General features: G+C 48.1%; 2 protein-coding genes across 3 annotated transcripts in view; one reads left to right on the top strand and one right to left on the bottom strand.

Moving 5' to 3' along the window:
* Positions 1–1,852: 1,852 nt before the first annotated feature.
* The window catches only part of LOC120953665 (uncharacterized), a 63,816-nt gene continuing 38,197 nt past the window's right edge, over positions 1,853–27,471 (bottom strand). For both annotated transcript variants that reach the window (XM_049605982.1, XM_040373812.2), the window contains 2 exons: positions 5,309–5,610; positions 1,853–5,230 (listed from right to left, as the gene is read on the bottom strand). In XM_049605982.1, coding sequence (XP_049461939.1) covers positions 3,401–5,230; positions 5,309–5,610 — 2,132 coding nt within the window. In that variant the 3' untranslated portion in view covers positions 1,853–3,400. The remainder of the gene's footprint in view (positions 5,231–5,308; positions 5,611–27,471) is intronic.
* LOC120953666 (uncharacterized) lies at positions 18,771–19,950 on the top strand. The gene is made up of 3 exons (XM_040373814.2): positions 18,771–18,998; positions 19,068–19,185; positions 19,273–19,950. Exons 1-3 carry the CDS (start codon positions 18,903–18,905, stop codon positions 19,917–19,919), a joined length of 861 nt encoding a protein of 286 aa, XP_040229748.2. The 5' UTR covers positions 18,771–18,902; the 3' UTR covers positions 19,920–19,950.

Below are 27,471 nucleotides of genomic sequence, written 5' to 3'. Positions count from 1 at the left end.
CAAAAGTCGCAGAAGTTTTTGCGACAATCGCAAAAGTCGCAAAAGTTTTTGCGACAATCGCTAAAGTTTCTGCGACAATCGCAAAAGTCGCAGAAGTTTTTGTGAAAATCGCAAAAGTCGCAAAAGTTTTTGCGACAATCGCAAAAGTCGCAGAAGTTTTTGCGACAATCGCAAAAGTCGCAAAAGTTTTTGCGACAATCGCAAAAGACGCAAAAGTTTTTGCGAAAATCGCAAAAGTCGCAAAAGTTTTTGCGACAATCGTAAAAGTCGCAGAAGTTTTTGCGACAATCGCAATAGTTGCAGAACTTTTTGTGACAATCGCAAAAGTCGCAGAACTTTTTTCGACAATCGCAAAAGTTTTTGCGACAATCGCAAAAGTCGCAAAAGTTTTTGCGACAATCGAAAAAGTCGCAGAAGTTTTTGCGACAATCGCAAAAGTCGCAGAAGTTTTTGCGACAATCGCAAAAGTCGCAGAAGTTTTTGCGACAATCGCAAAAGTTTTTGCGAGAATCGCAGAACTTTTTGCGACAATCGCAGAAGTTTTTGCGACAATCGCAGAAGCTTTTGCGACAATCGCAGAAGTTTTTGCGACAATCGCAAAAGTTTTTGCGACAATCCCAAAAGTTTTTGCGACAATCGCAGAAGTTTTTGCGACAATCGCAGAACTTTTTGTGACAATCGCTGAACTTTTTGTGACAATCGCTGAACTTTTTGCGACAATCGCAGAACTTTTTGCGACAATCGCAGAACTTTTTGCGACAATCGCAGAAGTTTTTGCGACAATCGCAAAAGTTTTTGCGACAATCGCTAAAGTTTTTGCGACAATCGCAAAAGTTTTTGCGACAATCGCAGAAGTTTTTGCGACAAACGCAAACGTCTGGCTGCAGCTAGGGCCGCATTCGTCATCACCCTTTCGTGTATCAGTCGTAAAATCCTTGCGATAGTCGATTATCAATGATTTACGTGTACACTCTGCATTTGTATACACTGTATGTGTTTTGGCATGGACGTTTGTTTACATTTTGCAATATGAAATTTGAATGATTTTTATATTTTTATTGATGTGAATTACTAGTAAACTATTTTTTGAATCTCCCCCCTGTAGATGTATATTCATTAAAATTATGAAAATGCTTCATGCTTCTCAAGATGGAATGATAGGCGTATTGCAGTGCATAATGACAGTTCTATAAGACATCGAATGGCGCTCTGTCCATTCGAACAGAGTGGTGGTTGTTTATCTTGTTCGATTGGCGCCAGAGCGCCGCCTAAGACTGTACCAACAACTACAAGTACAGTAGAACGTCGATTATCCGGGGACGGATTAACCGGCGGGCGGCTTAACCGTGCGCATAAATCTGACAGCTGTTCATACGTACGGCGAAAGTTTGCAGCGATAATCAATTGGGAAACCAGTTTCTTGTGCAGCTCTGTAGTGTACCTAGGGGTATTTTCGAAATTCATTTCTGTTCATGAACAGTTGTTAAACCTACAGTTATTGATTAAAATAATATTCGACTAACGATTAATCGATTGATTCTAGGTGAATTAATAATAAAACTGAGTGAATTTCATATGTTTAATATGCGTTTGACCGGCAACCGGCAACCGTCCGGTCCCGAGCTGCCCGGATAATCGACGCTCTACTGTATGCAGTTAGTGCTCGGGTTAATAAAAAGGAAAATAAAAAAAAAGTTCGGATAAGTTTGACTATGATATCAACTGAATGCAATAAAATTTGAAGCTATTTTGATGCAAACATATTTTCTATTATCGCTTATACAGCCTTACCTTTACCATCGTTTATCAACTGTTTTCTTTCGTCCAATGATATACCAACGCGTAACCACACTTTAGTTGAAAGTTTTATTTTTCATAGAAACTTGTGACAAATCCGAAGGAAGAATAACATTTCCGAACGTGACGGGTTATCAATAAATATACTATTTCCCTGCCCCTGGTCCTTAACCATGATTACACCCCCTCCCCTCCCGTAGCGTGCAGTGGAGCAGAGAGGAGGCGAGAGAAAGATAAACAACAATTCCACTGGCTTAATTGTATATAGTCTAATGTCTTGGTTTTCCAGCTTCTATTTAGCAGCACCCGGTGTGCACAAGCTCACCCTGTACAATGTCCATCACGTGTCACATCGACGTCCTCACATGTAGATGTCTATTTTTAGTACAATATTACTATCACTACTCTGCTACTGCTATCACTACTACTGCTACTTATCTTTGCTCCCGCGGTTAACTATCTGTTGTAAGTGTTCCCAAGTGTTCCCCATTATGCGCTGTTTTAGATTATGTTCAGAGCCGTGCCGTGGTAGTAACCACCACCTACCACCACCTGGGCGGTTACTACCAATGGTGCGTAGCAGTGGATGCTGTCTAGACACTAGATTTTTCTAGCGCGTGGCGGCACATGGGCCCAACAATCCTCAACTGGTGGGGGAAGTGATTAGATTCATGTTCGGAGGAGTTGATCACCATGCTGTTCTTAGCAACGTCGCAGGTCTCGTTTATAAATTGGGGATGCGTGCGATTATCGATAATATCATCATTTAGGCATTGGATGCTTCTCTGCATTCGATTAGTGCACGAAAACCTACCCGCATTGTCAGCCTGGAGTTGCATTTTTGCGCACATAAGGACTAAGCGTAATCCTGTGCTCTCTGTAGATGTTTGCTATGTGTTATTGTTGATTATAAAATAAGTTATTTGGTATCTGATTGAATCGTCCCGTTCTTTTGACCGGGCGATTTGGAAACCTGGGAAACCAAATCGCTCAGGCGCGGTTACGTTCGCAACTCGCAACTGCACTAACGGCTAAGCTAATCGGCTAACCCTTGTGTGTAAAGCTAAATGTTTAACAACAAAGCAGCAAGCAAATGAGCTGCGGGGAGTGTACTACACCCTCTCCCCGTTTGCACATTTGCACTCCCACCTATCATGTCCTCAATCGGACACAGCTCTGCTTCTTCGTCACACTGCACAACAATGTAGCAAAGTTTAAGGCTTAACAAAACGAGGAAAGAAAGAAACTAACTAACCACTCAACCTTTCACTGCAATGTACTAATTAGCGACGGACGCTTTCTGGTTGACCTCAAGCGCGAGGATCGTACAGCTGCTTCAGTGCATTACATTAGTGTAGGAGTAACATTAACGGTAGCCACCTATGTCTAGCTAAGAAGGTATTGGGTTGTAAAAATACTACTCCTCCTCCTCCTCCTGCTCCTCCTCACGAGGGGTTGCAAATCTAACAAAGTCAAGTTCTACACACAAAGTTCACAGTGATTGCCGCTGCAGTAAACCTTAGAAAAAAAAAGCTGTAAACTCTACTGTCCTACTCCGCCTCGCACAGCACTAGCAAACATCGTCCGGTTGGGGCACGTGGCATCAAGCCGTCACCGATTTGATCGACGGCTGATTGTCCTGAAACTCGACGTACCCGGACTCGTCGCTAAACTCGGAGTCCGAATCGATCGCCTGCAGATGATTGATCAGCTCGGTGTTGACGGCGGCCACCGTCGACTTGAGGCGCATCTGACGCACCTTCGGTTTGGTCGATTGTTGTTGGTGGTGGTGGTGAGGGTGGTGGTGTGCTTTCTCCTCCACCACCTCCTCCCTTCGTGCCGGTGCCTCAACGAGCGACCCGTTCAACGAGTCGAGCGGCGAATCGATGGGTTCGGTCCTCGGTCCGGCCGGCTGCGCGGCAATGCCACCGGTCGTCATTGGCATCAGAAAGCTCGACTTGACGCCGGGCGCGGGGAAGGTGATGCTGCGCTTGAAGATCAGTTCCGGCGAGCCCGCACAGCTGCCCGTGTCCGGCTGCCCTTGATGGCCGGTGCGTTCGCCGAGCGGCACGTGAATTACCTGGTTTTCGGCGAGCTGCTCAAAGCTGCGCACGCGCTCCAGCACCGAGCCGGGTTTGCCGAGGACAGCGGCAGCCACGGCACCGGTTCGTCCCCCATTGCCGCTTGCACCGGAGTCGTCCGTGTTGGTCGTGACCGTGCTGGACGTTTCGCACCCGCTCGATATGGAACCCTCGTCACTGTCGGGATGGTGCGCCGCCCCACCGTTGGCCGCCTGCAGCTTGCTCGTCACGCACAGCAGCGACGGGGGGGCCGTATCGTCCTCCCCGTGCAGGCAGCCGGAATGGCGCAGCAGCCGGTCGTCGGATAGCCGGCGCTGGGCGGTGGAAGCGGACGCGGCCGACTCTGCCGCCGTGCGCAGCATCTCCAGCACCTCGTCCTGGTTGAAGAACACCTCGTCCCGGTCCAGCTCGTCCTCGCGGTCCTTCAGCTCGCGGGTGCGCAGCCCGGCCAGCGCAGCGTCGTCCGCCTCGCCAACCCCGGCCGGCAGCGAGTAGTGGTCCAGATCGTCCAGGCTGAGCGCTAGCCGCTGGGTGTCCTCGAGCGTTACCGGCAGGCTGCCGTGATGGTGCTGGCTCAGATCGTGCATGCTGCACACGGCGGTGGGGTTAAGCTTCATGTCGAAGTACGAGATCAGTTCCGTCGAGAGCGGTTCGCTCGAGTTGTAGTTGTAGTGCGCCATGAACGCTTCGAAGTCATCCTCGGACGAGTCGGAGTGGTGCGACAGCTTGGACGCTTTGCCCAGCTTGGCCGCCGGTTCCGGCGGCTGCGAGCCACCCGTCTCCGGTGCCGTCTCGCCATCGTTCGTTCGCTCCTCCTCCTCCTGCTCCTCTTCTTCACCCTCCTCCTGGCTAATGGTGTCCAGGATGGAGTCGACCGACTTGTTCATCGGGCTGATGTGCACGATGTTTTCGTTCTTGCGCGGTGCCCGCGCCTCCACGTCCTTGGGCGTCTTGAACGAGTTCCGCAACCGGGACCGTCTGATCGAGTGGCCCCGCCGGCAGCGCCGCCGGCCGAGCGTGGTCGAGGGGAACAGGGCATCCTCCCGGCAGCAGGCTTCCAGCGCCGTGCTGCCAGCCGCCGTGGACGATCCCACCTTCAGGGCGCGGGCCCCGTCGTCCTCTCCCTCCTCCTCCTCGTCCTCCTCGCCGATCATCTCCTCGATGGCCATCAGCTTCGGGGCGGACTTGGAGCGCTCGAGCGGTGGCCGGTAGTTGTTCGCGCCGACGCTCAGCATGATCTTCCGGCGCGGCATGCTCGGATTGTCGTACACGCTGTTCGCTAGGCTGAGGCGCGCGTTCTGCCGGTTCAGCTTGTCGCGCTTAAACTCTCGCAGGGCTTTGGCTAGGTTTTCCTGCAAGAAAAAGAGCACCGCATAGAAACGTGTTAGTGTTGGGAACGTTACGGGTGCTTCCGTTTGCGGTCCCCTTACCTTCAGGATGGTGCTAATCTCCAGCGCAACGGATTCTTTGGAACAGATGACCGCGTGGCAGCGGAACTCGTGCTTCAGCTTGCGGCCCTCGTGCCGGTAGATCCAGCAGAACACGCGCGGATAGTTCTTTGGCGAGCTGCAGTAGGTGATCCGGTGCGACCAGTACTCGGTCAGACCGTGCTGCCGGGTGGTCGCCTTCAGCCCGGACGGGCACAGGCACAGCTTCATCATCACGTCCGGTTTGCTGTTCTGCGTGTAGTTACGCCACAGTGTGGCGAGCGGTTTCTCCACACATCCATCACCTGCAGGAAATGGGGAGGGGTGAATGGAACGAAACAATTTGATTAGTACAAGGTGCCTGTGTGTTTTGTGCAATGGTTTACTATCCCAAAATCTAGCAACAATCTAGCCGCTGGAACCTTGAAAAAAATGCCCCAAAATCTACCCCGAAAGGTCTGGCATTAGCGAGGGCGAAGGAAACAATTGGGCGCATTGTGATCACGCCGTAACACGCCCTGGACAGAAAGGTTAGCCGGTGACAGAAGCCACCCCTCCGTATGGGGGTGGGTGTTGCGTATGATTTGTGTGCCTTTGGACCTTGGACATTTCCAAATTTGTGGAATATTTTAAAAGCAACAAACAACCGCGCGGCGTCGTCGTGCCTTAAAGAACAACGTGACAACGTCATTGTGCCCAAGGGGCGGCCAATGGCGGGCGCGAGGGTGCGTCACCCCGGCTTATGCAATTGTGGGGCACGTAAATAGCGGATCATGCCGTTTGTCGTTTGTCGAAAGCAAAATGATTGGAAATCATTGTCGGCGACCAAAACAAATCATCATCATGCTGCCGGTACTTTTCCATCCATTGTTTTTGAAGGCTTCTGTGTTGAGGGCGCTGTCGGGGTGCCCTCACACGCGCAAGCAGTAACCTTCCTGCAGGGTCTAGGTTGCGGCAGCGATATCATGCCTAGTAAGAGGGGAACCTTTTACTCGCGCACGCACCCACGGCCCATTCGGTGGTGGTGAACCGTTTGTGGTGCAAAAGAAAACAACCAGATAAAGGAAAATTACTACCATCGCAGCGGAAGTACCGATTGATAAAGGGCCATTAATGTTTGGTGAATGTGTTATAGACTCTCCTCTGGATGTCATTTAACGTGTTCTCTATTATTCCCTTTCCCTTCCAAGCTGCAATTGCACACTGCCCAACCTTAAGCGCTCCGACAGGTTAATGGGAATGCAACAGCGACCACAGAACAGAATAAAAGCGATCTCTGTAGTACGGTGTACCCGTGGGAGCGGCCGAAATTATCTGCAGGTTGGGCATTTTAAAATGCACACACACACACACACATGCCCATACAATCGATGCATGCTGGTGCAGTGACCCATATTGATGGTAATGCTTTGCGATGTGTTGCTCCGGCAGAAAGCATTGAAAAAAACCGCCGTCCACCCACGACACCCACAGTCAAACAATTGACGACCGTTTGCGGTCATCGCGACAAATGCCACAACGGATAACGGAAGTGTCTCTGGCATGAATGGTGCACACAGCCACAGGGTGAAGGTCTCACTGTATGACACATCATTCGTGGCCAAACGATCATTCCCTTCGATGGGTTGCTAAGTGACAGCAGGGTTGCATTTTCCGTCACAATTTCACAAATCCACTCGAGCAAGCCAAATTGTGTGTAAATGGTGCTTTTTGTAACACGTTTGATGCTCTTTGATACTTTGCTCTTTTATTTTTGCCTAATTTGATCACATTTTTCGTTTATTTGCTTACTAAATAATAACGTCTCTTTACCAGGCTGTTAACCAAATGCTACACCCCGGAATGGTGCCGTTACAAAGCTTTATTAGCGGAAGCATCCACCAATAGTTGCCGTCACCGTCCGATGGCTTGTTTGGCTGGTCGTCTGATTGCCGCCACGAAAAGTGTGCGAATTGAGCGCTAATTGTCAGTGTCGGCGGGGTGCTTCGTGCCCCCTTTAAAATGTGTGTGTGTGTGTAGCTGAGAGAGAAAGAGCGAACATATGTCTGGCAGTAAATTAAGGCCACCTGGTTGAAGCCAAAAAAAAAACACAAAAAAAAACGATTCTGTTACATTAATCAGGTTGTGCATTATCGACGAACGGAGAATAAAAAATGTCCCTTACACTGTGTGTATGCAAATCTCCAGCTGTATCACCCTGTCAAGGTCAAAACGGGTGGAAGAGAACACACCTGTGGGAAGGGTTTCAAGACGCTCACATCATCTTCGCACATCACCATTATTCCGGCTCACGAAACAGTGATCGTCTTTCAGATGACCCGCGCGAGTCGCGATGCTGTTTGTAGTCGATTTTTTTGTGTGTGTAACGTTTCCCCAGTGCCCTAAGCTAATCGTACACGATCGACCATCACACAGGAGCGGGAGGGGCGGGTTGCGGGTTGGACTACGTTATGGGTGGAAAACAGAAAAAAACTTGACTGTAACTACGGTTTGCTGGAAGCGGGTGTCTCAAGTCCCAGGAACCGGTTTCAACACTTCCCCTACCGACGATTCGCTTTGATTAGGTTACGCTACGCTGCTCACTACGGGAGACCCGAAGGGATTACCGGCCTATCCAAATTACTAGCAGAGATGATCAGCATGCGAGGAAAGGCAAAAAAAACCGACCGGCTTCTCAAGGATAAATACCAGCCAGTAAGAATATCTCCGGGAAGAACGTCGGGCAAAACAGTGACTCCACACACTCACACACACACACGCGCTACTAATTATCGATCGCTACGTCACTATGGCTCCTCGATGTGGCTCGAGGTGGTGGAAACAGTGATTGGTTGGCAGTTAATTACCCAGAGTTACCGAGAATTCGCGACGACGATGTGTTGCTTTACGAACCAAAAGAACCAATGCGATCGCATATATTCGGGTGCAACAAAAGGGAAGGTTTTCCCACGAGGCAACTAGCGAGCACAGAGAAAAAAAAAAACATGGCCACATTTTCCTTTCGATCGAGAACGTAGCTTTCAGCGGTTTGTCCACAGTGAAGTCATCATTATTTAGAAAACAAAACCCCGGAAGGCGTGGCATTTCTCGGAGCAACGGCTTGTGGATTGACAATTCACAAGGTTTCCGTTTCAATTTGCACAGGGTGGTGGTAGTGGTACAAGCGAGCTTTTGCGAACTTAGCTCGAGCTTTCGGTATGGCAGCACGCGTTTACTTTACTAATGAGGGCGGCGTGCTTACAAAAGGATCACGCTTTGTACGCTTCCCGGTTGCGGCACAACAATAACTTCACTCATCACTCGCCTCGACCGTTTAATTCTGTTTAAGAAGTTAAACAAAAAAAGAAACAACCGGACAAATAGAAACGAAAATGAAACTGGAACAATAATGCTATTAATTTTTCGCAACTACAGAGAGTTGCTTTATTGCGGGGGCACAAAAGGAAGCAGTGACAGTTGAGAAAGAACAGAAAAAAAACACGAAAGACGAAGAAGGCACAAAATATGAGCCCTAACACACATATGCCCTCTGGCTGGCTAATTTGCATACGCATACAGGTTTGCAGTACGCTCAAACACGTTCTCGCTATTTATCATCGGCTGACGATATTCGCGCGCTTCCTCCCCACCTCCACTCCTCTCTCCATCTTGGGTTGGGTACGTGTGTGTGTTTGTGTTTGATAGGGGAGGACACGGTGCCGCCGTCTGGTACCGTTTGTGACCCGCTTGCAAGTACCAGCCAAACTCAAACGGCGGTGCTCAAACTCTGCTTTCTCGCTTAAATGATTGAAGACATTGTTGTTTTGCCCACCATACTTATAACGCTTCAACGGCCATTTGCACGTGCGCGTGCCCTCTGTACAGCTGTGACACTTTCGCACAACGCACCATGACGTATCAGGGTTTTCGGGTGTGTGTTCCCTTCCAGCGTGACACGTAGCTGGGTTAAGTTATAATATCCCGATCCCGCCGCTATTGCAGCTGTCTCCGGCTTCGGAATGCGTTCGCTGACCCGTTTCAGAATAGCAGCGGCGACACGGCACAGAAAGCTCGACGTGAGCCAATTCATTAATCGGCGGTCACCTGTCATAACCTCAATTTGGACGCACCATGGTAATGGCGCCATTACGCGAGACGACACACCGGCACATACCGATGATGCCGATGATAGAAAATATGCCAATAAATTATTGTCCACCTGCTGTGTACCGTCCCCGGGAAGGGTAGGGAGTGGGCAAACGGGGCTAATAAATCAGTTCTCTGGTCCGCCAACGAGAGCTGATCGACAATTCGGGGGAGCAGAGCGGGACAGGACAAGCTTTGTCTAATGCTTTCTAATACCAATCGACTAATACAATTAAGCGCAGAATGGCTCAGCACGGCACGATGGGAACGTCCCCGGGGAGTGCTAATCGCAAGCCATTAGAATAAAGCGTTCCGCGTCTTGCAGGCGGAAGTAAACACAGCGAGCGCATATGTCTGACATCTCATTAAAGTGACGTCGTGATAATTGACTGCTCAAACCATATCGTTTTTTTCATCGCAACACAAGACTATTCTACCAAAACATTGTAGAAGTACAATGGACGTTGACATCAGTCGCGCACATTATAGCTCGTATTGCGTGTAAAATTTCGCGAACAAACATTCTCGGCGCACCACAATGCGAGTTCTGTGTGAAGAATCTATTAAAAAGAGAGATTCCGCAAAGCCCGAGCTTTGTGTTTGCACTTAACAAGACAGCAGTCGTCCGGCCACGAAAGGAACGAATCAGACGTTGAGAAGCGGTCCTCCCTCGCGAGTAGCAACTTGATCGCCGAAAGATCTAAAGGTTGACCAAAGTTTTGGCAAACATTGTAGACCATCCGCCACACTGACACTTGTAATGTACTCCAATCAAAGCTGATGTTGTTTCGAAAAAAACAACACCATATCGTTGTCCCTGCCGTCCCCCTTTCCAAGACAGGGTTGGAATTCTCGCGGTATGCAGTTAGCAAACAATACTTAACCTTAGCGAGGTTTTGACCAACAAACTTCAAAGGGGTGAATCTTCTCTGTTGACAATGCCTAGAAGCTTCCTAACGTTTCTAATAGCAGAGACGTCTTGTCTTTATTTGATCAAACACGTGAATACACGTGTTTGCTTTTGCCTCGAGGATAAAACCCCGATCCGATCGATCATGATCATGACAATAATGCATGATAATAGGGAAGTATGGATCTGTAGTACAGATTTGTTGAAAAATTGAAACTCTGTAAGTCACTTGCGCCATCTATTCTCGCACACGGCGTCTGTGAATCTGTACGGCAAATATTTTTCCCTCTGCACGTTCATTAAGCACAACAGTTTGCCTTCTGTTCGTAAAAAAGGCATATATTTACACGATAACAAGTGAAACTTGCTAATTTTAGTTCACCGCACTGCTCTACCTCGCGGCAGATAAACACGAGGCAGCAGAGCGAGAGAGAGAGAGAGAGAGAGGGAGCAAGCCAGACAAAGGTCACCAGCCTACGACGTTATCAGTGAGGATCGGTCGATTTAATAATGGAGAAATTTTCCCATGGATGCAAAACAAAAACAAAGAAAAAAACATTCACAATCGTTATCGGCACTGGCAGCAGTAGTGGCAGCCTGCAGTAGGAAGACGCGAATGCTGCGTACCCGAATGGTGTGTAATGGCATAATTATGCTACAGTAGGAGATGTTCGAAATCTGCCTGGACGGATTTAATTATCTGCTGCGCAAAATCTCTTGTTTGGTGTCTGGCTTAGGGTGGCGAGAGCTTTACCACCATCACCACCACCACCACTACAACCGACCGAGCAACAGTCTGGAGAGTTTAGGGTTCGCCCCTGCTTTGCGCTGGGTGTGTTCCGCCACGAACCCTTCAAAGATCCGCCACACACTCGAACTACTCGAAGAAGAAAAAAAAGAAGCAAACATTAAACACATCGGCCACAATATCTCCCCGCACGATCGCACTCGAAAAAGTAACCTCACCATGCATCAGCCATCATCACGGGGGGCATGGGTGTGAATTGTTAGTGGGAAGGACGTCTCCATGACCCTCGGCCACGGCAAGGGTTGCGTGATTGTTTCTCGTGTGTTTGTTTGTAGTGGTCTCGTAAAACAATGAAAGTGTGGCCGAGGGTAAGGGTAAGGTTACAAGTTGAGGGTGTAGAAAGCGTCATACACGTGAGGGGAAGATTCTACTTTCTACTTCGGTTAGCGCAAAGATGATAGTAGCGATCGCTAATGAAAGCGGGTCGATGCCGTCGAGTGGAAGTTGCGATTGACCTCAGAGTTTTTGTAGTGAAGGTAGTAAGCAGCCATTTAGTTACTGTAGGCATGTCAGATTTTCGGTATAAATTTTCTTAGATTAAACTACTTAAATTGTAGTAACTTTGTTGAAAAACTATGTTACGGCAAATAAAGCGCATCATGTATTGTTCTCTTCATCTTCTATCTCGATGTTTGGTTGTTTTGTTACACAAGCAAATGCAATCACGACCCACCAGCAAACAATTTGTATGTAAAAAGTGTTTCTTTTTTACTCTGATTTATCTTCAAAAGCGTAACAATTTCGTTACGATAGCGAAAGCAGTGTTTTTTTTTACGTGTGCCCGCGGGTGTTAGCTTCGATTTTCGCTTATATGAGCGATGCGTTCAGCAGCGAGGATTAGATAAATGGTATTGCTGCTCTCTTCGAACAAAAAACCCCCAAAAAACCGAAAATAAACGCGTTTTGGTTCGATAAAATCCTATTTGAAAACATTCCAATCCTCTTAACACAAAACATACGCAAAAAACACATAAAAAAGGCATCCAAATTTTAGAATTACTCATTCTCCTTTCTACCTTTGCCAAACAGAGATCCAGGAAAACTAATCACACGTGTGTGCATTTGAATGATGAAATGCTTCTTTCCCGATCAAAAGCGTGCCAAAAGCACATCGTGTGCAGTTTATTTCCGCCTTGGCCAACCGCAACTGCACGGTGCTGGAGGTTCAGGAAAGCGGGGTGGTTTACGATTTCGATTTCTGCTCTGCCCAATAGCCTCGTAACGTCTCGATGTGTGTGTGTGTGTGTCGGTGGGGGTGGTTTGTTGGTCATCGATCATTAATCATGGATTTATTGGTGCGCCCCTTTGGTGTAGTAGCAGGTTTAAATCGTTGAGGTGGCCGCAGGTGGCCGTCGAGAGGGAAAGAGAGCACACAAAAGGTATCGATTGTGTGTAACGAGAAGATCCCAAGCGGATGCAGCAGCGTGTGCACAGCCACCGATCAATGGATGCAGGGGAAGGGGGGGGGGGGGGGAGGGGCTGTAAGCGTTACGTGCAGAGCTAGCGGTGTGTGCGACGGGTACTGCTGGGCGGAAAAATGGAAGCAATAATGGTGAAATTGCATAACGCAGTGGTGATGCAGCAGCGTAAGCTGGAACTCGTGCCCGGCCGGCAGGTGGTGGATCGGGACCGAGGATAGTGTCTATAATTATCGATTAAATCAATCGTTCACTGTCACACGATGGTTGGGCTAAGATATAATGTATTCCAGGCGTTCGGTGCGCCTTTCATATTATTCTACCATTTATCGGATCACGAAGCTCACAAGCACAACATGCCCAGGGAGATCCTGTTGGATGCTCACCATGCCCCGGCAGTTCCGCATTGCTCTCCGAGCCCGGCCGTGCTAATGAGCGGACAGGACAGTTACTTGGAGTGGTTATAATTTCTAGCAGGCGCCAGCCCTTTGAGCTGCTGGTGACAAGTCACAGCAACACACACAAGCTCCTCTTGCCCAGTGAATAGAAGAAAAAAAAAAACAGTCGACGATAAATGGTGCAAGTCTTTCATCAGTACACAAAGCCCACAAGGCCCAGGAATAGACATCAAAGCTCGGTGGTAGTGCGGTTTTTGCGCATAACAACGGGCGTTCGAAACAAAAACACACGCCCAACACAACCGGGGTGCAAGCCGATCAGCACCACCAGAGAAGGAAGCCCCCACACACCACACATCGTTGGAAAAAGGCAATCATTATTTTAATCAGTTGCCATCCAGTGACACGAACGGCCTCGGGCTACCGGGATGTTGTCTCTTCTTGAATGCCCTGCGGAACTACTATGCAGGATCCTTTGATTCAGGATAATTAAGAAATGGTAGGCACAAAACATGCAAACATGCCAGCTCAGGCAGCTATTTGAGGAGTGACGTTGCGCAACATACTTTTTTATACAACTTACTCCATCGTTTCTCTTGGCGTTCGAGCTGGATACCGATGGCACACTGAGGATTCGGAAGGGGCCCAACCAAAACCAACAAACCTACCTACCTGATGAATGCGCGACGCAGTGTCGTCACTGGTGGTCAGTTATAAAAACAAAAGAGTTGCAGTTTTTCGTACCGGGCAGAAAAGTGCGAAAATCATCACAAAAGTGCATCGAACGAATGCCGAATCATTGGCCGTAAGAAGCGTTCCGTACGCTCTCCTTGAGGCCTCTTTTTTTGCTTGTTTATTTTTAACCAACTGTGGACAGGGTTTGAGCAAAACCTGTAACTCGCCTACAGTCGCGATGGATCGCGCAGTTCGATGGAAGTTGCGTAAAGAACGGAGAAAGAAAGGAAAAATTGGAAAGCAACAGGCAAGAAAATCAGTTGGTGGTCTAGTTTTCAACAGCCATGGCACGATGTAGATAGCGCCACAGCAGCACCAACAACACTACGAACAAAAACATAAAAAAGCGAAATGTGTTCGAATTGTCTGAGTGCCTGTCCAGGCACTGTACCAGTGGCCATCGTTGTGTGGTAGGGGAACCAATCGAACAAAAAAAAACGGAAAAGAAGTGTAAATATTTTTAAACAACCCAATTTTCGCTTATGTAGTTGTTGCTGGCTGTAAGGTAGAATTACGATCATTTTTTTTCTGCCTTTCACTCTTTGTGTTTTTCTTCTTTTGCTTTGCTATTGTTTTTGCCTGCCCAAAAATCCACACTTAATTGTGCCAAACTAATCCCGTTGACCATTGCATAAATGTAATCCGGTTCAGTAGGCACACAGCCAGTTGCCCAACTGACATCGATTGACATTCACCGAAACTGGAGCGTTTCGTCGGGCAGGAACAGGGAATTATCGATCGGTGTAGTGCGTTGTGACCATAAGCCGAAGGTTTATGACAGCGCAGTGTGGCCGATAGGTGGACGGGCTCCATTGATAGGTTTTTGCTGTTTCCTTTTTCCAGTTCGCCACGCGAAAGCATGATTGATCGGCTTTCGGTCGATAGCAGTTGTGGCAGCGAAACGAAAGCTTCTCCTAAAAAAGAAACACACACACACACCACCCTGCCCCAGCTTACATCATACTGTGGGGACAGCAGCGGACTGGAGCAGCAGCTTGTGGAAAACGGGTCATCAATTTGCCATGCCAACCATCAGCGACTGTCAAAACGGCCTGATCGCTTTTGCTAGCCGAGTTTGCATGCAAACAGTACAAGCGTTCCCCCATTTTCGGTGCGAGGATCGAGCCTATTGAGACACCTGTCATAAAATAGTGTACACCAGTTGGAAACCAATGTAGCCTGAAGAGAGCCGAGCGATGGAGAAATGAAGATTAGGCACCGAGCATGGAAGCACCTGACGAGCAGCAGCAGCAGCAGCAGTGTCTATTAAAACAAAATAACAATTATTTACTTTCACCAGCCACAACCCCGGCCACTATCACAGAGTGCGTGAGAGTGCATGCGTGCCGCGTGCCTTCAAAAATTCGGCAATCGAATTCGAAAACTGCACCCGCCGCACCCATGCGCAGGGCGGCGACCGCGTTGGGCTCAAAACAGTGGACCGCCACCACCAGTGGAAGCCGTTATGAAAGTTTGGTTCACTTTGGGGGCGGAAAGGTGCCTGCTCCGCTCCACCCGGTGTCCGGTTTTGGGACGTGGTCGGTGTCGTGCGTTGAATTTTGGCGTATTTTTACCCTCCCGGAGCCGAACCGGTTTACGATACCTACGGTGGCGGTGCGGTTATTTCGAGACATCTTTCGCGCGACCCGAGCTGGTGTAAAGTGGCTCTTGTTAGGTAATGTGTCCGCCGGGGGCCTGAGGGTGAGAGGCTGTTGCGTCTCGGTGTAAACAATACCAAAAGACAAGCCGTGCGCTCACTACTCCGCCCGAGTAATGGTGCCAATTCGGAACCAAACTGTCAAAGCAACGAGGAGTAAAAACACAAACACGAAATAGAGACACAATCTCTTGGAAGACAGAAACAACAACGCTGGTTCGTACAGCGTGCGGCACATTCAGCAGAAACACTTTGGGAATTCGGATCAGTTAAAGTCGGGAAGTGAGCAGTGGCGCGTACCCAAAATCCCCTCTCTCCCCCTTTGCGTACCCAATCGGATTAGGGCGGCGAGGCGCGTTCGGCAAGCAGCGCAGCGTAACGAAATGATTTGTGCTCATTTTGTTTGCTTTTCTTGCGCGGTTTGGCGCGTATTTCCGATCCACGTAGAGCGGATCGAGCCCGAGAAGGGAACCGGGGCTCGAGGGGGAAATGTCACGCACCAGCGGCTACCTACCGATGCTCAAGGTGGCTGTCAGCTCGGCTGTGTGTACGCAAGGGGTGTCTTACTGCAAACCTGCAGTAAAGCAGCAAGAGGTACGACGAATGACACTGCCGACCAGAGGAAGTACGTCGCTGAACATCGATTTCCGTCGACACACACAGACACAGCAAGGGTGTACCGTAGCTTGTGAAAACCGGTCGTGGCATACCTGTGTACACGGGCATTGCGTAAGCCCTTCGGCTAGGTCTCCAAGGTATGGCCACTTCAAGCTGACCACAAGTTTCCCAGACATTCCTCGTCGGGCCCAGAGCTTCGGTGGAAGTTACTTCTCAGCATCATTTGTAAAGCACGGCTACTCAACAAGCTACCCTCGCTGTTCGGATATCATCCGCTGCAGCGCAGCCAAAGTAAAAGATAAAAACCTCCAAAAAGGGTTTGAAGTGGTCGGCAATATGTTGTAACCGAGCGGCGCAGTGGCTAGCGATCTTGCGGCGATTTTTCACAAATATGTAGTCAGGTGTGGTGCTGCCAGTGGAGTGAAGTGCCGGGACACTAAAAGCCCTCCCTTATGTCATGGTAACGTTGGATTAACTCTCCGGGGCTATTTTTTATCACCATTTGCCCCCACTTGGACAAAAAAAACACCCATCCGCAACGTGATTGCGCTACACAGCATCGAAGGTGAGATCATCTTCAGTGTGGCCCAACGCAGGATCTCGCGTGGCAATTCCACGCTGAATGCTAATCATGCATAGCTGAAAACGAGCTGTGTACACCCGTCCGTGGTTTTATGGTCTCGCTAATGGAGAGGTAGTTATACCTATGGTTTGTTATGTGTGTGTGTAGTTGGAAGTCTCTTTCAATATTGGGATACAGTGCACGTGTGTGTGTCATTGAACGGAAGATCCGCTCACATCGGGGGTAACTAATTTGGGCTTCTCGCTTCTTTCACGTTTCCGTTCACAATGCGTTTCGGATTGTGTTGCACCACTAGCACGAGGGGAAGTAGCAAGCGGGACTGCACTGATTAGCGATGCGCACGTCGTAATCACCCATCGGCACGTCCCTGAAGTCGGGTCACTGCACACACTTTCACCCTTCGTGAAGATCAACCCGGTTCCGACAGGAATGCGCGCCGCTCCGGGGCTCACGTTCGATCGTGGTCGATCATCGGAATACGCGAAAAGCGGTTGTTCGAAAACCGCACCTGCCCCCGTCCGCCCTTTCTCTCCTTGCCCTACCACGCATAACGAGGTCACCGCGTTTTGAGTACCGGGTATGCCGGGTTGCATTCCATGCGAACCTCCTCTTGCCACCGAGCGCTTATCTTTGCCGCTATCTGTTTTGTGTTCGCGCCCCCCACCCGAGCCCTACTACTTCGAGCCCTCGAATGTTGATGATCTTGGCTCAAACAAAAGCAAAACCGCAGCTGAGCAGAGAGAGAGAGAGAGAGAGTAATCAATTGGTGCACTTTTGGAGTGTCGATGAGAAAAGGCACCTTTCGCATCGTTCCCGTTGCTCACACCGCGAGACACACACACACTTGGCTTGGTTGTGGTGCACGGCCGCACCATTATTGTTCGCTGCCGGCATCACGGACATCAACCAACCATCCTCGTCGCCGTTTTGCACTATCCTTATACGAAGAATTTAATGTGTTTCCTTCTCGTCCGCTTCGGTCGTGCTTTGGGGGTTCGTCGTTTCACTCCCTTGGGGTAAGGACGGATCGGAAAGCGGGCTAGACTTTGGCGAGCCTTCAAAACACGGCCACCCTGCACACCCATGCGGACGACCGCGCCCAATTGTAACCAGTCCCGATTATTAATGATCCCGTTCTACTTAGATGTGCGGTGGTGGACGGTTTCACTTGCGGTTAAAAGGTCCCAAAAGAATCGACACTATCAGCGGCAGGCGAAGGGGGCACGGCTTCGATTGGCGCTCCGATGCATACCTAGCTGGGCGGCTTCGAAATCGTGCCGATACTCCTGATGTAAACCATCACTTACCCCCACGATACCGTGCCCGATGATCTTTCCCAGGAGGAAATGGGAAGGTGTCTCTTTGTGTCTCCGTACAGTCGCTACGGGCTGCTTACAAGGGAGCCTAAGTAACGAGCGGCGATGAATCAACTGGTGACGATCGATTTGCCAAGGCGGCAGACGACACAACCGGGCCATCGCGGGGATGGATTGTTTGGATTTGAATTGACACAAAGGAACTTTTACCTTTTGGCGTCAACATCTAACCACTGTCCATCTTGCTAGCCGACGCTCATTGGCACAGTTTTGTGCTCTGCCTGCGCAAACGGGCGTTTCGTAAAGTAGGTCAAACTATGTGGTAGAAAATGTGCATTGTCCTTTTTTTTTGCTTCTAGCAAGGCCCAAAGGAGTAATTTACAGAGAACGAGAGAGATAGAGTTAATTAATAATGCACCTATGGAAGCTTCTCATATTTGCTTGATGAGAGTTATAAATACACATCGCAAATAATTCAAAATAACTGCATGCGGACGTTTTATACATGCACGATACTTTTGATGTAGATGCCATATTTAACTTATTGGAGGAATACGCTTTAGTAAATGTTGCTTTTTTTTAAAAATTCTTTAAATGAATTAGATGAAAGACAAACTTGAAGTACATCAGTATCCATGAACGAAATAGAACAAATTAAAATTTCGTTTTTATATTCCACAAAAACACGCACCTCCGCCGTGAAGAATAGAAAAGAGACTAAATATTAATGCTGATAGGTTTTCTTATTACATTTTTCGTGTGAAGATTCAACGAGCATCCTCATGTTCATAATCACACCAATACCTGTTATCAGTCCTCAATGGCAAATTAAACTCTTATCTTATTTCTACTCGCGTGCACACCTCTACTGGGTGAATGTTACATTCAGCTCTAACAAATGACTCAGTTTGAGCGGAACTACGAGTGAAGTATCATCATCTTCATTAGAAACTATACACATTGAAGTGATTAAATTGCAAGCGGTTTATTAAAAAGGCATCAATGTGTAAAGAGCTACGTGCTTAAGCAATGGCTAAAACGAAATGGAATTTAATCTTTGCCACATTTATTGTATCATGTGTTTCATTGATTGTGTTAATAGTCTCACTTTGTACACCGTATTGGGTATATACAGTAGAGCAAAATGTGATGAGAGTGGAACGTTCTACATCATTCATGTTATTTCCGTTCTAGATAACATCGGAGGCATATGAAAGCAACGCGTCCGGGAATAGTGAAATAAACTACGGGCTGTTTTCGGGTTCCTTAACTCAAAACTTTCTGCCCAATTCGCGGTACTACACTTTAACACGTAAGGATGAACATCATGCAAACGCATTTGCCATACTAGACCGTAGTGTGTGTACTCATAATCTCATTTCATTTCTCTCTGTTACAGTTACCTGTCTTTATCACGAATATGTGTGTGCATACAGCTGTCAAGAAGATGAAGAGTCACGAACCGAGGAAGTTTTGCAACTCTTAAAAGGATTGCCCCCTGCCGATTGTCCCAGCAGTTCTTCAAGGATGCTTCCACTTGTCCATAGGATCGATCCACCAATATTCCCCCAAAATCGTCAAGCATCCGCCAACATCGATCGCAGTAACTTTATCAACACTGGGCTGTGGGTTTCGACGGTGGTGTTTATCGGAATTGCTATAAGTTTTGCAGCTATTTCGGCCAGTTTTTCCATCATTAACGTGCTCTTTAATCCGATCGAACCGGTGTTCAGCGTGTTTGGATTGTACATCTGGAATGGGGTGGCCCTTGGGTCCACTGCACTGTGCATGATAATGTGGGGAGCATTGTTTGCTAGTACTCTAGCCGATAACATTGCCATCACGGATACGCTTACAACACAGATTCCCTACAGCTCTGACGGGCTAGCTTCCCTAGGGGTATGCTATTGGATTTTACTGTTATCCATCTTGCTGCACGGCCTCAACGTAGGACTTCTGCTTTGGCGTAAACGTATCGTCAACAAAGAACCGCCGCCAACTACTATAGATGTCGATCGGTCTGATTTAACCATTATTATGTATTAAATAAATAGTGATCTACATTTTTTGAATATTATATGTCAGTAACAATTGCATCCCGATGCCTGCCACCATGACAATAAATATGAAACATTTTACTGGACAATCAATTCATATTTTATTTGATTGCTTTCATTTTATGTACGGAGCAAACATGGAATGAAATTTTGCAAAATGCAAATAAATATTATTCTTGTAGATTTTTGACTGTTCATAAATGTTTCATTACTTTCATAGATATGACGAAAGTATTGTGCTCCGTGATCTGTTTTTTCATATGCGTGCCCTTATCAGCTTGCTTGGAATGCAAGGGCATATCTTGACACATGCCAAACCACCACAGTGAGCTGCTTTCACGCCATTCGCTGTCAAAATGTACCCATATACAACAGGCAAAACAGAGGAAAACATCGAGCGTCACTTGGGCCACACAAAAGCGTGCATAGTTTTATTGGGATGTTAGTTTTGGGCTTGCTACAAAGGTTCATCCACTTAACTCACATTCTATATTATTGTACGTTCTGCAGTGCGTATCGTGTCTCATTTCTTATACTTGTTTGTATATCAGATCGTGTACATTACATTTGTATTGGTGGGAAAATGTTGCTCTTGGTGTGGGGTTAAATAGCGCCTTCTTATCGCATAATAGCGCAATAAAGTGTCACGTACATAACATGCCGAAAACACCCGATCGCGCAAAGCGTAAGTATTGACAATTGGATGCAAATCGTGATAATACCGTATTGAAATGACCCATTTTCATGCCATGCAACAGGTAGATCTACTATTATCCTTGTATGGACACAAACATCAATGCAATTTCAAACGAATGCTTCACAAATGCCCTCCAGCAGTGTAACGGATCGAATCCGCTGACAGCTGTATGCACTTATCCTGTATGTCCTCGGTGGAAAAAAAAATCCATCCACCCAGCTCATCTCCGGTGTCCGGAGCCACACGGCCAAACCATTGGGTAGCCACGCTGGGCAAACGGTACGGGGAAGATGTAATGTTTGTGCAGCCAGAAATCGATTACGAAACATGGCTTGCTTTTTTTGTTGTTGCTTTCCGTGCTGATGCCGCGTGTGTGCATGTGTATCGAAGCTGAACATTCATATGCATCATCATCATGCCCGGTTACAGCAGATTCAAGCTAACCGCTCCGTTCCAGTTATGTACCTCCGCAGGAGAAATAACCTGTTTGGCTCGGCGAATGGCACCACCGACCGGGTGATGCGGTAAGAGGCGACCAGGGTGGTGGTAGGAATTGAATTCAAATTTAAATGGCCATCACAAATAAAGCCGGTGAGTTGGACCTACGGTAGGATGGATAGAGCGAAAAACCGGAATCGAATGCATTAATTGCAACGGTGCGGAAAACAGGCGATGTGCTTTTCAGAGCAAAAGGAAAATTAATTTAGATTTTTTCTTTTTCTTCTTTGGGAGCGTGTTCAGTGACGCTTTAATTGAAGATAATTTTATCAATAACAAACCCAGTTAGTTGATGTTGTAAATTGTTTAAATATGAATTTGTCCCACAAACGAACAGAGACACCCCGTTGATCGCTTCATACCACCAGCTAGTGATTTTAAACCCATTAGGGCTTGGGTCTTACCCATAATTTTCCACCGATCGCAAATTACGCTCATGAATCATTTATGCTCCTAGCCGAATGGCCCACACACCGTATGTGTCCCTTCACACAGTCAGCCACACCGTGTACGCGTCGCCCATTGTTGAGTGTATGAATCATCAAAGTTTCCGCGCGGGCTGCGCGAATCCAACCCTTGCTGGAGTGGCCCGATACTCAGGCTTCCCAAAGGGGGGTGCCACGGCATTGCACAACGATTGGGCAGAAGAGGCTGCTGATGATCGTGGTGCTGCGGTGCACGATCCGCCATGTATAATTTTGTGCGACGCGAAGGCGAGAAATTTGGCAGAACATCCCCGATCGATCGGCATAGGTTTCTGGCCAAAAAAAGGCGAGGGGGGGGCTTGGTCCCACGTTTCGGTGACTCAAACCGGCTACTGGATACTGGAGAAGACCTCCTCGCGTGTGAGTAAGGCAGGATGGCTTCATCTTTTCGAGATTCTTCTCCTTTTCGTTGGGCTAGCGTAATTTCCCGCTCCTAGAAACACTCACCGGAGGGCGAAGCAGTTTTACGCGGTCCGATATTTCGTCACCCTGCTTGGGACGTTTTGGACTGCTGGTCGTCCGGAGATCATCTTCACACGCGCCGGATAATTATAGTGTGAGGTAAAGTTCATCGAACGCTCGAAGGGATGTCGGCGGGTAAGAATGCCATCCGCAGGTCGCGATCGTGGAACGGCTGAACCCGCGCTCTGCGCTTGCAACGGAATTTGGAACATACTCCAGCATGTGTGTGTGTTGCGTCATGTTGTTGCGTGCATTAGAATTTGTGCGAGCCAACGCTTGTGCGCGGACGGCGGGAACGCGCGCTTACAATTCAACGTGTGCACACGAACGTTTTCCGAACACATTGTGCATTGGTGCAATTTGATGAGGATCATTTTTCCATTGATCCTCTCTCTATGTGTTACTTTTACGTATGTGTGTGTTGTATACATCAGACAAATAAAAAACAAATGACACAATATGGCCTTACCAGTCGCCAAGCAATGAAAAAAAAAACCGTTTTTTCTTCTGCTTTAAAGCATCGCTTCCAAATTACATCGATGCCGCCCCGGTGCACCATTATGCTTATTATGCAATGTGTTTCTTTTCTTTTTTTTTCTCGCACCACCCACTGAAGAGAACCGCTCTACCCTCCCTTCTCTAGCGGTGACAGCAAGACGGCGAAGATCAAAATGGAAACCACGGGGTGTGTGAATTTTCGCCACCTTCGCAACCATGTGGCAACCATAATTGGTGCAAATCATTGGTGTGCTCGAGCACTGCCGGTCATCAATGTGTTAGGCGGGACACCGAGTAAGCACACACACACACACACACACAGCGTGGCTGTAGGCGAAGGAAAATCTAAAATTTCACGTCTGATGCTTGTGAAATCATCGTACTTTTGAAGTGTTCGTCTTGTTTTGCATCTTAATTGTTAAATGTTTTATTTCCTCAAAAGATCGCTGGCAGTTCCTTTTTGTGATGTTCCTTTTTTGCTTTGTTCAACATGAGAATGTGACGCCAACTACTGGCGAGAAATTGTTGCTCCACGGGGCAGAACTCATGCTCTCTGGGATTGGTACGCATCAAACACTAGACTAGTCTAAAAATTGAAACGAGAGTAATCACATTTATCACTCGTCTTATTTGCAGTTCCTCCAACTTTCCACATCAATTCTCTACGCTCGATGCTCGATCGATCAAAACGACGTAATTGGCTGCAAACTTGAAGCCGTTCTCGGGTTCTTTTTGCGTTCGTTTCTACACGAAAGCTTCTAAATCTATGCGAAGCGCTTTCCAACGACCGACACGCTATGAATGACAAGTAGGACCAATTGGGCTGATGTGTAAGACGATCCGGGCACCCAAAATAGCACACAAAACTATCATATTTCCGGTCGAGACAGGATACGGCTTGCCTCTTTGCATTGGCGGCCAGTTCCTGCACTCGTCCTGCAGGACGTGCGGGAGGCGCATAACATTGATGTGTCTGTTTTCCCCTTTCGAGTGCTCGGTCATGCCCTTCATTCCTTCCCTGGTGTACGCCTTTGTAAACCATACTATCGGTCACGTTTCGGCACAACTTTTATTACCATCCAATGGGAGGTCAAACGCCGAAAGGGAAAAAGAAGATGGGGCTTGACGTTTGCCATGCTACACCGCTGGACCCTGGCACATAACACTGTCATCGGATCGCGGTTTGCCACTTGACACTGTTTTCTCAACCACACCACCGTCTCGGGAGACGGAGCGTGGTGGGATGCATGATGTGAGAGACACCCTAGTGATCCGACAATGAGTGTCTCGTTGAAATAGAAAGAAAAAAAAAGAAACAAATACTGAAGGGAAAAAATCGCCACAAAACTTTGCTCGTTAAAAAGGCAACTTTACGATTTCCGGTTTCATAGCAGCCGGAAAATTGCGACGCATTGTGCCAGCGCGCATTCAGCGGTATTTGCCATGCTAGGATCGGAACATTGGAACATGGATGCATGCAGCGCAGCCAAGGATGTATAGATCCCGGGTTAGGGATGGTCGCCGGACGTGGCCGTTGCCACAGAGCCATAACTTTGCCGAGCGGACAATAAAATGCTCATTCGCCGTCCCAAATCGGATTTGTCGCCGTTTGGTGGAGGGTAGGGGTTGGGTCATCAATTTTGCATGTGGCTCCGCGCTGCGTCATCGCTATGGAGGAATACTACATTTCCCAATCGAAAAGCGCAGTAACGTAATTCACGGTCATAAACAAATAAACGAACGAAGAGAGCTGTGAATTGTTCTGCTTTTTCCGTTCTTTTTTTTTGGAGGAAGTTCGGAACTGAAGGGCATGGAATCATTGCCTGATTGCCTGAAGGACATCGAATCATTGAGAGGAAGACTAGCAGCAAGCGGACATTTCTGGAATAAAACATCTTTGCAGCTAGAGTAGGTTGGAAATAGCCTGCGTACTACTCTCAAATAGAAATTGATCGATATAGATTTTCTATTGGATTGGAATGAGTTCCAAAATTCACTACAATTGACTTTTATTACTAAACTATTGCAAACGACTAATCAATTAAACAAACTGCTACTGGAATATGCACTCTATTCGTTTAGTAGTTTTTCCGTCCCATTGTTTCGCCCCTCCCGATCAGTTTGCTTCAACCGATGGTGGTAATTAAGGTAACCTACTTCCGCCACACAAGAACTAAATGGTAAACCACTGTATATCCCTCCCCTATCCCCCTCCCCTTTCTCTCTCTCCCATCCCTCCTGCCATTGTGTCAACCGTTGTTGAAAGGCGGAGAAAAACGCGCTCAAACGCGGAAGCACCGAGCACTTAATGGAACCGGCGGGCGCGATTTTCCCGCGCTAGCAAATGACAAAACAACGCCGCGCCGATGTGCGGTGAGCGCAAGGTGTCATTTTTCTTCGGCCGGGATCCCTTTTAACCTCGCGAACAGGTCCCCCCCCGGCCTCCGTCAGCCACCCACGGACCAACGGGCTGCTGGTAAGTTCCCGCGCGAGGTGGCGATGCAGATCGATGTGGAAAATTCGTCACGGTACTTGCTAGCTGCACCCACCCGGGTATCGCTTGACAAGCGGGTCACCCCTTTCGTTTCGCTTCCTATGTGTCTTTCTCTCTTTCTCTTTCTCTCTCTCTCTCTCTCTATCCTCTTTCTTTGGGCCACCCTTTGGAGCATACTTCAGCCCAATGTACCGGAACCTGGCAGCGAGATGGCGGAACTTGCTGCTCAAGAGGCTTTCCATTCCACGGAAGCAGCACGCCAAACAATAAACCGGCAAGCATCAAAAAGTTATGCTGCTAAGTATAGGTGTGTCTGTGTGTATGAGACTGGGGTATGGTATTAGCCCGGTTGGGGGAGAAACGAAAAGGAAATGAAATCCTATGAAAACCAACACACCGTTTCTCGGGCCCGTTCGGGCGCCGGGTTTGATAATGGTAATAATAATAGTACTGGTGATGATGATAATGATGATGATGCTGTGTACAGTCATATTTTCACGTTTGGAAAAGTTTTTTCCTCTTCTTGCACCACTCTGTTACGAGACACAGAGACGATTGGAGTTTGTGGCAGTGAATCGTGGGGATGCAGTCGAGCATAATCCTGCGGTTCCCCCTTGACAGCAGTGCCAGCCTGGTTGTTGGACATTTAGTGCTCTTGCAGCTAGGGCAATTGCTTATGCACTGATCGAGATGGTACGCTTCTACTTTCAAGTAAAGTTTTCGTTCTTGTACGTAGAGAAGAAGGAAATATGACACCTATCAAAATGCCAGCAGGTGGCAACGTCTAAGAGGCAAATAACCGAGCGTTCAGTTTGAACGGAGTGTGCAGAAGTACCGAGCCTTTTAGTGACAAACAGACAACGTAACGAACACAGTGAACCCCCCACGACACACGCACACACATACCAATTGTAGTGTATAGGCCAGCTATCGGCCAAATATGGCGCGGTGGCAGCGAGGAAGAAAACGCGACTTTAATTAAAATGTCAATTATCGTTAATTTAATTCGTTCGTTGATGTCTTACACCGCTCGTTGGCGTGGTACGTGTTGCTTTGCCCGGGTGTTCCAACGCTCGACCGTCCAATGACCGACCAACTGCGTGACATTGTTCAACGTGATCGTCCAACGGGGGTTGTAGGGTAGCCAATTGGAATGGTTTAAATGGACATTAAAAACCACAAAAACAAGCAACGTTGAGCTTCGGTTACCAAATCTGTGTGTGCAGATAATCGGCAACAGCTGGTCCGGTTATGTCTTTTCGTTTGTGGTTATGGCATGATAGAGTGATATCAATGTGTGGACGTGCAATTAAGCTCCAAAATCCGACTTGCGAAGATAGAGATCGATACCAACGAAAGCGTTAGTTGCACTGCATCTCGAAATCGGAATTGCTTCATATCTTCAGACGGCGGCTGAATTACGGCTCGATTCGCCATTCCAACGGGCTGCTGCTCGTTGGACGTGCCTCACTGCCCAACAGTTGACCTTCTTACGCTCGCGTCTCAAAACCTACCATTAACTCCTCCCAATGTTTGGCACCTGAACGTTCAAAACAAATGTACGACGCTGCTCGCAACTCATCTAATCCCACCCCAATGCTGCTCACTCGATGGCAAAGCGATTTTTCACACCTTCCAATTAGGCTCTGCCCGGAGTGCGGAGGGCAGATGATTACTATCTTTAGATACACGTCCCATTCCCAAAGGCGATACCGGGCCGGTTGATGATGGTGTTGGGGCGCGCATGGATGGTGTCGGATGATTTCTCTTGACTTTTCCCAAACGTGCCAAACAGAAGAATGCAGATTGGGAGCGTTGGCGCGCCCGGGTTGCGGCGTTCCTGACCGTTCAAGACCTAGTTACACACACACACACCGTCCGGAGACGCCGCAAAAAGGTCAAGAAATAGGATCACTTGAACCGGAGGCTCGTTGTTCGCTGTCTCTCGCGCGTGTTAAACGAAACGATCGCGTTCCCATTTGCTGTGAGTCAGCGGGCAGTACCGATCGATAAGTGGGTAACATATTGGCGGGAAGGCTCCCTTAAACCGCCCCTTACACCGGATCCCCTAAAACGCCATCTAACCAGCCAATAAAACTATTTACAGTTATAATCAGGGTAGAGTCACCCGCAACCGCCCTAAACTCGGCGCCGTTCCGAATTAATCCGATGGAAGCTCCGGAAGATTCGGGTGCGGGGACGGCTGAATTCGATACATGCGCAATCAATCGTTTTGGGGCGCGCTGGTCGGCGAAACACCACGGGGGAAGAGGTCAACCGAAACTGGTGCTCGTGTAAATGGTGCTGCGACGGAAGATGAAATCTGTTTATGCTGTGTTTTTTTTTGTTTCTGTCTTTACAGCCCTATTCCGCCAACGGAAGATTTAATTAACACGTCCAAGCTACG

This window comes from Anopheles coluzzii, chromosome 2 (assembly GCF_943734685.1).
Source record: "Anopheles coluzzii chromosome 2, AcolN3, whole genome shotgun sequence".
In the NCBI taxonomy this organism is placed as follows: Eukaryota; Metazoa; Arthropoda; class Insecta; order Diptera; family Culicidae; genus Anopheles; species Anopheles coluzzii.
The sequence above is the reverse complement of the archived record's forward strand: the minus strand, read 5'-3'. Positions and strand labels throughout refer to the sequence as shown.

What these genes read in the sequence shown, in the direction of transcription:
- LOC120953666 (XM_040373814.2), top strand. Translation starts at nt 18,903, where the DNA reads ATGGCTAAAACGAAATGGAATTTAATCTTTGCCACATTTATTGTATCA. An exon ending in CACTTTGTACACCGTATTGG is followed by an intron (nt 18,999 to 19,067) that starts GTATATACAGTA and finishes TTTCCGTTCTAG; the next exon opens with ATAACATCGGAGGCATATGA. An exon ending in GCGGTACTACACTTTAACAC is followed by an intron (nt 19,186 to 19,272) that starts GTAAGGATGAAC and finishes TCTCTGTTACAG; the next exon opens with TTACCTGTCTTTATCACGAA.